The sequence below is a fragment of the Schistocerca nitens genome, chromosome 3, assembly GCF_023898315.1.
Source record: "Schistocerca nitens isolate TAMUIC-IGC-003100 chromosome 3, iqSchNite1.1, whole genome shotgun sequence".
Lineage (NCBI taxonomy): Eukaryota > Metazoa > Arthropoda > Insecta > Orthoptera > Acrididae > Schistocerca > Schistocerca nitens.
The window spans coordinates 486,537,825-486,550,449 of NC_064616.1; the positions used below are offsets into that span (position 1 = coordinate 486,537,825).

The 12,625-nt window shown below is 36.1% G+C and overlaps 1 protein-coding gene across 1 annotated transcript in view; it reads right to left on the reverse strand.

The window, feature by feature from the left end:
• Window positions 1–1,982: 1,982 nt before the first annotated feature.
• Window positions 1,983–12,625, reverse strand: part of LOC126249288 (uncharacterized MFS-type transporter C09D4.1-like) — a 201,258-nt gene continuing 190,615 nt past the window's right edge. Inside the window, exon 7 of the mRNA XM_049950943.1 lies at window positions 1,983–2,655. Within this exon, the coding sequence (XP_049806900.1) occupies window positions 2,322–2,655 (334 nt within the window). The 3' untranslated portion in view covers window positions 1,983–2,321. The remainder of the gene's footprint in view (window positions 2,656–12,625) is intronic.

Here is a 12,625-nt window from a genome sequence, read left to right on the forward strand (position 1 = left end):
ACTGGACGGACATATACACTATTGGCCATTAAAATTGCTACACCACGAAGATGACGTGCTACAGACGCGAAATTTAACCGACAGGAAGAAGATGCTGTGATATGCAAATGATTAGCTTTTCAAAGCATTCACAAGAGGTTGGCGCCGGTGGCGACACCTACAGCGTGCTGACATGAGGAAAGTTTCCAACCGATTTCTCATACACAAACAGCAGGTGACCGGCGTTGCCTGGTGAAACGTTGTTGTGATGCCTCGTGTAAGGGCCGGCCGATGTGGCCGAGCGGTTCTAGGCGCGTCAGTCTGGAACCGCGCGACCGCTACGGTCTCAGGTTCGAATCCTGCCTCGGGCATGGATGTGTGTGATGTCCTTAGGTTAGTTTGGTTTAAGTAGTTCTAAGTTCTTGGGGACTGATGACCTCAGATGTTAAGTCCCATAGTGCTCAGAGCCAGCCTCGTGTAAGGAGGAGAAATGCGTACCATCACGTTTCCGACTTTGATAAGGGTTGGATTGTAGCCTATCGCGATTGCAGTTTATCGTATCGCGAGACATTGCTGCTCGCGTTGGTCGAGATTCAATGACTGTTAGGAGAATATGGAATCGGTGGGTTCAGGAGGGAAATACGGACCGCCGTGCTGGATCCCAACGACCTCTTATCACCAGCAGTCGAGATGACAGGCATCTTATCCGCATGGTTGTAGCAGATCGTGCAGCCACGTCTCGATCCCTGAGTCAACAGATGGGGACGTTAGCAAGACAACAACCATCTGCACGAACAGTACGACGACGTTTGCAGCAGCATGGACTATCAGATCGGAGAACATAGCTGCGGTTACCCTTGATGCGGCATCACAGACAGGAGCGCCTGCGATGGCGTACTGAACGACGAACCTGGGTGCACGAATGGCAAAACGTCATTTTTTCGGATGAATCCAGTTTGCAGCACCATGATGGTCGCATCCGTGTTTGGCGACATCGCGGTGAACCCACATTGGAAGCGTGTATTCCTCATCGCCATACTGGCGTATCACCCGGCGTGATGGTATGGGGTGCCATTGGTTACACGTCTCGGTCACCTCTTGTTCGCATTGACGGCACTTGGAACAGTGAATGTTACAAATGGTTCAAATGGCTCTGAGCACTATGGGACTTAACATCTGAGGTCATCAGTCCCCTAGAACTTAGAACTACTTAAACCTAACTAACCTAAGGACATCACACACATCCATGCCCGAGGCAGGATTCGAACCTGCGACCGTAGCAGTCGCGCGGTTCCGGACTACAGCGCCTAGAACCGCATGGCCACCGCGGCCGGCGTGGATGTTACATTTCAGATGTGTTACGACCAGTGGCTCTACCCTTCATTCGATCCCTGCGAAACCCTTCATTTCAGCAGGATAACATCTGGTCAATGGTGGCCGAGCAACTGGCTCGTCACAATACGGCAGTCACTACTCTTGATGAACTGTGGTATCGTGTTGAAGCTGCATGGGCAGCCGTACCTGTACACGCCATCCAAGCTCTGTTTGATCTAATGCCCAGGCGTATCAAGGCCGTTATTACAGCCAGCGGTGGTTGTTCTGGGTACTGATTTCTTAGGATCTATGCACCCAAATTGCGTGAAAATGTAATCACATGTCAGTTCTAGTATATTATATTTGTCCAATGAATACCCGTTTATCATCTGCATTTCTTCTTGGTGTAGCAATTTTAATGGCCAGTAGTGTAGAAAAATCACGGGAAACCTAAATCTGGGTGGTCGGATGGGGATTTGAACCACTGTCTTCCCTTCTGTGAGTCCAGTGGTGATGTAAGAATGGGTCCACACAACGACCTAATGGGACATAGACACATGACGTTACTTAGTAGCAACATAGATGAAGGCCTCGATACATGGAGAAATCTGAAAGACGCCTTTATCCTACAGGGAACTTCAAATTGCTGATAATGATTATATACGCAGAAATATCCACGAAACTGAAAAATAAAATTTATTGTGTGTTTTTACATATTTAGTTGTCATAAAATACAGTCTTGCTTTTAAGTATAAAAGCTTATGTACGCAAAAATAAATATCGATAACTGTGAAAACAGTGTGATGTGGCCGCAGAATAATTCACGAGCATTTCTCAGTCTACTGAGGAGGCCATAACATCTCGAAATATTGACATCAATTCACGTTTTAGACGATGGAGTTCCTTCGTGTGAATAAACTCTTCAAAACATTGCTCTTCTCCACTTGCATCTTCGTGTGATAACACATATTCAGTGAGCCGAAAGCTGGCTTTCCGTGGGCACATTCTGTAAGGTGCGACGTGGCCTGTCAGTGATGGCCGTCGACTCTGAAGCTGTTTTTGCGAGCATCTTCTGTGTCCTTGCGATCGGGGTTGTTGGCGGCGAGAGAGACGTGGTGTCGGCGCAGGTCTTCCCTGATGAAGACGGTGACGAGGAGCGCGACGAGCAGCAGCGCGCTGAGGAACACGTTGGCCCACAGGTCTCCCACGGCGCCCAGCATCCAGCCGTACAGCACTGTGGCTGCCGAGCTCGCCGCCTGCACTGCGATCATCATCACGGCCATCGCGATGCTCTCGGGCTCTGGGTACGTCAGCTCCGACACGAACTCCATGCCCACCGGGAAGTAGCCGCCCGATGAAAACCTGCAAACCAACCAACGACCTGTCAAGGACTAGAAGCTGCGCTCTATTAGCAGCTGAACGTATACACCTTCCAGCATCTTGTAAATACAAAGATAAAAGACTCATTGGTAACCTGAAACTCTCTAGTCAACTGGACGGTGGTTTATTCGCAGGGAAACTGTAATCCAAAAGAATAGATTTTTACACTGCTCAGACAAATTACTTTTGAGTAAGTAGTCAGGAATTATCTTCAAGTCTAAGAACCAATATTTTCAAAGCGAGGTCCCCCTAGAAAAGTATAGACCAGGGGCGGTCAAGAATTTATCTGGGGAGCCGTGCCTTGCACGAATGCCACAGTGCTCAGCCTCGCTGCACATTTCTCCCACCGCCATGGCACGCTAACTGAGCGTTAGGAGAGGTAAAGAGGAGGAGCTGCGAACGTGCCACATTTAAATGTCTGTGCAGCCGCACTGCATACGACTTCATTTTATACTTCACATTTCGCAACAAAATAGATCACAAGCAAAATAAATTTCCAGGTTCTTTTTATTTATTTATTTTTATTTTGGCGCACTGAAGGCATACCGAGCGGTCTGGGGCGCTGCAGTCATGGACTGTGCGGCTGGTCCCGGAGGAGGTTCGAGTCCTCCCTCGGGCATGGGTGTGTGTGTTTGTCCTTAGGATAATTTAGGTTAAGTAGTGTGTAAGCTTAGGGACTGATGACCTTAGCAGTTAAGTCTCATAGGATTTCACACACATTTGAACATTTTTGAACTGAAGACATAATATAATTCTTATCTGGCACAAACTGTCGCCATGCGGACAGACGCAGACAGTTTCCCAAATTTCGCACTCAGGTTCATCTACATCTGCATCTACATGGATACTCTGCAAATCACATTTAAGTGCCTGGCAGAGGGTTCGTCGAACCAAATTCACAATTCTCCAGTATTCCAATCTCGTATACCGCGCGGAAAGAATGAACACCTATATCTTTCTGTACGAGCTCTCATTTCCCTTATTTTATCTTGGTGATCCTTCCTCCCTATGTAGGTCGGTATCAGCAAAATATTTTCGCATTCGGAGGAGAAAGTTGGTGACACTCTCTCCAGTATTTCGCGATAGTACAAAACGTGCTGCCTTTCTTTGAACTTTTTCGATGTACTCCGTCAGTCCTATCTGGTAAGGATCCCACACCGGGCAGCAGTATTCTAAAAGAGGACGGACAAGCGCAGTCTAGGCATTCTCATTAGTAGGCTTGTTACATTTTCTAAGTGTCCTGCCAATAAAACGCTGTCTTTGGTTAGCCTTCCCACAACATTTTCTATGTGTTCCTTCCAATTGAAGTTGTTCGTAAATGTAATACCTAGGTATTTAGTTCAATTTACGGCTTTTAAATTAGACTGATTTATCGTGTAACCGAAGTTTAACGAGTTCCTTTTAGCCCTCATGTGGATGTCGTCACATTTTTCTTTATTTAGGGTCAACTGCCACTTTTCACACCATTCAGGTATCTTTTCTAAATCGTTTTGCAGTTTGTTTTGATCTTCTGATGACTTTATTAGTCGATAAACGACAGCGTCCTCTGCAAACAACCGAAGACGGCTGCTCACATTGTCTTCAAAATCGTTTATATAGATAAGAAACAGCAAAGGGCCTATAACAGTATCTTGGGAAACGCCAGAAATCACTTCTGTTTTACTCGATGACTTTCCTTCAATTACTACTAACTGTGACCTCCCTGACAGGAAATCGCAAATCCAGTCACATAACTGAGACGCACGCAATTTCACTACGAGCCACTTGTGTGGTACAGTGTCAAAAGCGTTCCGGAAATCCAGAAATACGAAATCGATCTGAAATCCCTTGTCAATAGCACTCAACACTTCACGTGAATAAAGAGCTAGTTGTGTTTCACAGGAACGATGTTTTCTAAACCCATGTTCACTGTGTGTCAATAGACGGTTTCCTTCGAGGTTGCCACATAGTCATGACTTATTTATTTTCGTAATTGAGAAATGGTTTTCCACACAAATATGTCGATCCAAATATCGTAGCAGTTTTCCAACTCATTATGGAGACATGGAAACACTACCTGAGGAAAGCAGTTCCCGGAGACTTTTAACGCAAGAGGATTTGTAATTAAAACGAGAATTACCTTGCAGGTCAATCAGGTACATCTGCACATACACAGGCGTGCTTTCAACTGACACTGCAAACGGTCTCGAAAATAGCTGGAAAACAGATGGAAGATTCACAGTGTCCTCAAAAGGTTTAGGAAACTAACCTTTTTATTCTTTCATGACCACAATGAAATCTTCAAACTTAGCGTTTCCTTTAATGCCAGCGATCTTAGAGAACTGGCCTGTGTTTGTCAGATATGTCCCTTCTATAACGCGATTTTCTTTCGAAATGCATCCCCGTAAAACCAGAAAAAATTGTTTCTCCCCTTGCAGTGTCTTAATGTGGGCCGTGTGCAGTGAAGTCCACTTAAAATGCGATGTCTGCAGTTGTTCCTGGATGTTCTAATTTTCATTCCTGCACTCCTTTTTCCTTCATAAATTTAACAACATGTCCCTGCACTAGCCCTCACAACACCTGCTCGAAGTGAACAGGGTGCTACACGTCTTTACAGATGGCGTACAGCGTCGTGAATGTTTCGCAATATACAGATTACATGTCTGTAGGCTGCTTACATCTGCTTGCCCGTAGCAGAATATCGTATCTGCCATCTCTTGTGCTGAATAGTAGGCGCTCATTGGGAGCTGAACATCCAGTGACGTAGACGGAAACAAATTACAGTAATGTGCTGCTGTGCCACAACAAATAATGTGCCATATGAACACTACGAGTACGCCAGATGAAAATAACATGGAAGATATAAGACTTACGACCATTGTTGATGGGAAGTTTTTGTTTGTCCTTGATGCATACTACATCCCCTGTAAATATTGGAAGATTTTTTCCGGACAGAGTGTATAAAGTCTCCAGACGATTCGTTCAGTTCCATAGAAAGCTGTTGCAACTTACAGCAGAATACTGCGTACGACCTCAGAAATGTTTGCTATTCACTTCGCCAGTTTCTTCACGTGCTGCACGCCTGGAAATTTAGCACAAAGTGCTTCTTGGTGAACTTGTCAACTTCATATTTAAATTCTTTTGCTTGGTATTATAATGTCGTTTCACAGCAAATTTGCAGCACCTGCCGCTTATACGACTGCATAATACATACCGAGAATTCTCATCCCTCTCTTCAATCATTCCCATTCATTTTTGAAGGACTATTACGATAGATCGTTAGACTGCCTCTTTTTATGCAAACAACCACTAGACTTGTGAACGTCCTCCTTGCCGCGAACAAATGGCAAAGGTTCAACAGCGCTAAGCCACAATTCTGTCGAACTGAAGAGAGTTGTGCCGAACGAAAAATGCCACATAACAATACTAAATGAATGTCGCGCTGTACCGACTACTTCTGGGAAGGAAGCTCAGACAGGCCGAGCCTTGGCCCTTCACGCATGAAGCCTGGCATGCCGTGGGCAGCTCTGGTATAGACACTCAAGGTGCTACATAATACATGGACAAAAGTCTCTTGTGTACGAAGACAGAAAAGAAAAATCTAGGCGCAAGAATACTTACAGCGAGCGAGATGATTATAACAGTTTCCACAACGAAACTTTGTCTCGAAACCTGGCAGAAAATCCAAAGAGATTGTGAGCGTATGTAAAGTATGATAGTGGCAAGACACAATCAGTGGCTTCTATGCGCTATAGCAATGGAGATACTATCGAAAACAGTGTTGCCAAAGCAGAGTTACTAAACACAGCCTTCCGAAATGTCTTCACAAAAGAATACGAAGTAAATATTCCAGAATTCGAATCAAAAACAGCTGCCAACATGAGTAACGTAGAAGTAAATATGTTTGGAGCAGAGAACCAACTTAAATCACTTAATAAAAGCAAGTTTTCTGGTCCAGACTGTATACCAATTAGGTTCCTTTCAGAGTATGCTAATGCAATAGCTCCACACTTAACAACCATACACAACAGTTGGCTCGACTAAAGATCTGTACCCAAAGACTCGAAAGTTGCACAGGTCACACCACCATTCAAGAAAGGTAGTAGGAGTAATCCACTAAATTACAGGCCCATATCATTAACATCAAGATTATTATGGAGCTCCATGCAATGATTTTATCGACATTTTTCCTAAGATAATTACACTCAGAAAATGTATATAAACATCTGTTTCCAGCTTATTAATTTTCCTGGACAATTTATTATTGCTTACATTGTTGACCTTTTAAGTAGTGGCTCCATTTATATGGATAAGAATATTTAGTATAAAAATTGAAATTTATTCTTTAAGAAAATTAGAAAAATAGTCAATATAAAGATACAAATTTATTATTAATGGAAAAATAAAAAAATCTTATTAAAGTTGTTTTTGTATATGGACTCAATAAACAGGACACATTCTCTAGGCAGCTTTAGCTGTTTCAAAAATGAACAACAAAAATCAAAAATTTATGCACTTCAAGAGATCATAGATCTTTTTAAAATTTCTAGTTTATTTAATAATCCAGAAAATGATCAAAAACCGAATATAAAAATCTATTTCTATTGATGAAGTTGTGGAATGCAATAGAGTAATATTAAAAGAAAATACGAATTTTAAGGAATGTAAAAAATTAAGAAAAAATTAAAAACTCTCTGGCAAAATTCTTTGTTGAGCACCATATGTTAGATTCTTCTTTTCAAAACATATTTATGTACATGTCAGCATCAACATTAAAACTAACACATAATTTATTTTTCGTTTTTTGGTTGCTACAATATTTTTGGTACATGTCTTTTTAATTACATAAATAGGAAAATTTGAAATAAAAGTATATGGATTTATATCAGTATGTCTTTTAATTGTGTAACTCATTGTGTAATCTTTCAAAAAATCATGTTGTGGCTCTATATTCTTGCAGATATACTTCATTTCTTCCATTTATCTAATGTCATGTACTTAATTTATAATGCTCACATAAAGATAAATCAGTCATCTGATTATGTTTACGATTAGTTTGAAACATAACAAAAACGAAGTAGCGCATATAATGATTTGTGATATCGATCACAAAGTTTTTACTACCACTTAGACCAACTACTTTTATAGTCATAAAAAGAAATCGGTGTCTGAGAATTTTTAAGGTAATTTCTCATTGTTCTAGCTCCTAATTGCCATCGCATTTAACAACTGTAACTCAAACATCATTATTCTCAACTATAATTTATTCTTCTGTTGTAAGGAATCTTTTATTTGTTCTCCATCATTACAATGGACCAAACAAAAAATAACATCACTTGAACTCAAGCCCCTAGTAAATAATACTGTTCAATCTTCTTCCCACATTACTTCTTTATAATCTTTTAAAAATCTCCAAAAATCCCAAGTGCCTGTAACACTTCATTTTTCTTCATCATTATTTTCCCATTGTCAGTTATATGTCCTCCCATATAAAGCTGAATGTGACAAAGCTAATGATAAAATGAAAGGAAATTCAATTCTAAATAAAATATTGTTTCTTTTCTGTATGGTGACAAAACGAAGTAATTTTTTCTGTATAATTATCAATCAATTTTTATTATATTTTCCATCATACATTGGCTAATATGTTTCATAAACTGTTGACAATTTCTAGTGCTTTTGATGGAGCCAACTATCACAGATATTTATGTTTATTTCTATGTCTTTGTTAGGAGTATGTAATTGTCTTTGTGTTTCTCCTTAGAAGAAAACAATATATCTGATAGCTCACAATCTTGTTGATTTATGTATAACATATTTTATTCATTCGTTTCTAAAATAGCTGTTACAGTAGCAAAATATTATTTATTTTTCAGTTTTGAATTTTACCCTGTATTGAAACAATAATTTGGTTCATAAATTATTGTTGCACCAAATTCGATATTAGGGTTAAAAGAAGCAATAATTTTCGTATCAGATGAAAGAAAACCATTTTTTTACAAATATTCCCTCAGCTAAACAAAAGTTAACATTAATTAATTCAAATGCCATAAATTTCATAGTATTGTTTGCAACAGTTTCTCCATTACCTCCAAAAATGTGATGAGGAATTCCTAACAAATTTCTGTTACTATCTTTTATTTTCACATACAATTTAACATCATTACCAATTATGAGTATTTAAAATTTCTTCCGCTTTAATGTATATATTATGTTTCTTTGTATGAATAAATTTTTTCTAAGCTTTTAAAACTGCATTAACAAACAGAATTTCTATTCTTTCTCTGTCACAATGCAGTTTATTATTTTGTAGTATAATATTTGAAGATAAAAATGTGATGTAAAAACTAACCACTGGCACTTTTTAAGTCTGTCTCTTATGGATAAAGGTAATATTACTTTGAGAACTGATGATTCATTGCCTAATTCAAATCAAGCCTAATTTACTAACATAAATTTTTACTAATTACATGAGGAAAACAGGTTGTGATCCAAAAATAAGACTTTGAGATAACAATATCAAATACATACATGGTAAGCTTTTACCCAATACAGTTGTAGGACAATTGGTCATACCAGATGGGTAATAGCAAAATTGATGATTGATAATTAGATTTTAACTGAAGGATGATTAAAGAGGAATAAAAACAATCGTTTATATGTTTAGTCTAAAAGTATAGATAAATTACAATATCAAGAATTAATGAAAACATGTAAAAAAGTTGAAAAGAATATTTCAAAAATTTTTGTTACATTTATTGCTAATAATTATGAAAGTATACAACTGGATAAATGTGAAGATAATTCAATTGTTTTATTTCATGCTATCATTCTTGAGAATCAAGATACAGCTAAGGTATATTTTACTGGAGATAAACATAAAGGAATAGCTTGTTTTTCGTAGCTGATACATACTCGAAAATACCTAAAACTTGGTCAGAAATAATTTGAATTTTTAAGATATATTTGGGCAAGATAATAAAAAAAACTAAATATTTACTATGAGAATGTTGATGGAGATTTAAATTTCAATATTTGAAAACAAATATGTAGTAAATGTTGGAATGAGGGTCAGTTTGGAATTTTGACACTAAATATCATAAGAAAAATAAACAAATCAAATTGTTGAAGTAATATTAGAAATATTCTAACATGTTCCAACTTAGCTACATAAACATAAATGTAGGTGGAATGTATTAAGTCTTGAACATGGATATGAATGTCGAAAATTTTAATATACTTTATCCTAATTAAATGAAAGAGACAAAACATGAAAAATTAAAAAATTGGTTAAAAAATGGAAAAACCAACTGAGAACAAAATATGGAATTTGAAAAAAGAAGATTAACCAGTTACTGGAGCAATTGAAAAAGTTAAAGAAGGAATTGAATGTTTAGGTGATAACATATTAAAAGATACATAAGTAATGTAGAAATTGAGAATCAAATTGTTCCTGTCATATAAAGCTTACTCTCATTATTTAGAATAATTTGGTGATATACCACTAATGGGTTACACATTAAACGAATCAGAAACAGAAACAGAATGGAATAAAAATAGAATTAAAAATAAGTATAAGTGAAAGAGAGTGGAACCATTTAAACAGTACTGAAGATACAGTTTTAGTTTCAAACATGTTGGAATGTTTAAATCTCTAAGTAAATTACCAGTAAAATTTCATGAAGGTAAATTAATTATTGGTAAAAGAAAATTTGTAGGTACAGATGAATTAAAAAATTCTTTAACTAAAGAACATGTTACTATAAATCATATAATTCAAAATTTCATTCTAGCGCTTTGTCAAATTATGCAAATATATTATTAAACTCAAAAGCACTACATTATGAAAAATCAAAAGGAAATCAAATAAACGTATTAAATATCGTTACTTGAAAAAATTAATTGCTGAAAATTATTTTCCAAAATTAAGATAATCAATTACTGATCATTATGGAAGTGAGAAAATAGCTGAATGCTTCATAAAGAATATATACATAACATACACTTGATTATATTTGGATGAATGATGTTAGAGATTAAATCTTTGAATAAATGATAATTCATAGGCAAGAATTACCTGAATTATTATACAGAAGACGTTGGTGTATCAAAAATGTTAACTGTCGAATTTAATAATTTTATTATCAACAATCCAAAAAGTACACCTTATTTAATTAAATTTTTGAACAGTTTACTGAATACATTGTAAAAGAATGAAAAATAAGGTAATGGATTATTTAACAAATTGATTAACAAATTACCATTTCAAATGAATCAATCTGGCTGTAAGTATTGGGGTCCAGGAACAAAATTAAAGAAAGATTAGCTTAAGGATATCAAGGAATAAATATATTAGACAAAGCTTGTAATGAATATGATATTTTATACACAGATAAGAAAGATTTAGAATCTAGACCTGAAGCAAATGAATAGCTTCAAAAAATCACAAAAGAGAGAATGTTTGTTGTTTCTGCATCATTTGCAGAAAAATTAGCTTGAGCAGCAGTTATAGAAATAATGTATAGAAAGTGAAAATCATGCCTAGGATTAGAAATTGACGATAATGATTAGGGATTACAAAATATTTTAATCAAAATTAAATAAGGTAATTTAGGATTACTAAAGCAGTATTAAGTGAGTACCAGAAACAAATTTTTAATGCATATAAAATATTGATTTCAACATGGATTAATATTTGCCATTGAGTGGCATAACTAAAGCTAAATCAATTAAAATTAAACTCAAGAATGCAGTGTTAAAGAGCATTACAAATACTTTAACTGGTGCTCAAAAAAAGTTAGATGGATAAAGAAATTGGTTGAAATTAGCTCCTAACATTAGTTACAACTGTTATGAAATAAAATTATTGACTCTGTAACAGAAAAGAAAGAAGAATCAGTTTTAAATAGACATGTGAAGTCTTTTAACTATTTAATTTGCTTCATTAGGAACAAGTGGTGCATTACCTGGTAGAACAATAGCTATTGTTACATCAGCTCATGATAAATAAAAAATAATTATGTAGAATTAGCAGAACAAAAAACACAGTTTACCAATAGGGAGAAAACGTACATGAATTACAAAATTGGAAGAATTGATTAAGAAATATAAATATTATTAAAAAATTAGATATAGAAGAACTTGTTAAAGAAATGAAAATTAAATAATTTGTAGTATTTTTATGAATTACGATCTGGAATAGTTAATTTTGCTTTTTGACATCATATAGATGCACAGTGGTATTTTTATTATAAAACAAAAAATACAAAAAATGCTTTTAGTTCATTTGGAGTCAACATATCAAAAAAAGTAGTTAAATATTTGGCTCAAAATCAATTGTATTGGTGTACTGACAGAATACTAGATTATGATTAATTAATATTTGGTAATTTCTCTATATTTGTGTTAAATCCACTTGGTTCCAGAGAAGACCTTCTGGCCAAAAGCTTACATGTTTAGTAGTCTTTTTCTTGTGCCTGTTTGCAACCCAACATCTCTGCTATATGGTGAGTAGCAATCTATCATTTTCATACTAAAGTCATTAGATAATACACAAGTATTTTATAACAGTTCACTGTAATGATAACAAATCTTAATGGAAAGATAAATGGCTTTCATAATTATATTTATGTGACTATACCAAATGTCAAAATACAAAGAGAATTAGAATGAAAAACAACTAAATTTTCAATGTTCACAGCAAATAAACAACAAATGTAGAATTTCGAGTATGGTTCTAATCTGAACAAATTATTATCTGTGGTAAAAACATAAAAAAGATTAAATATTTACCGATTTTTTTAATTCATTAAGTGTATATGAGAACCTATATGAAGTAAATAATAACAATCTACTGTTAATAGTGGATTATGAAATTATCTAACTGTATAATTAAAAGATATAGTTCAAACTCTAACTGCAGATTTAAAGTAATTTTATTTGGTGAAATTTAATCTACATAAATTGACAATCA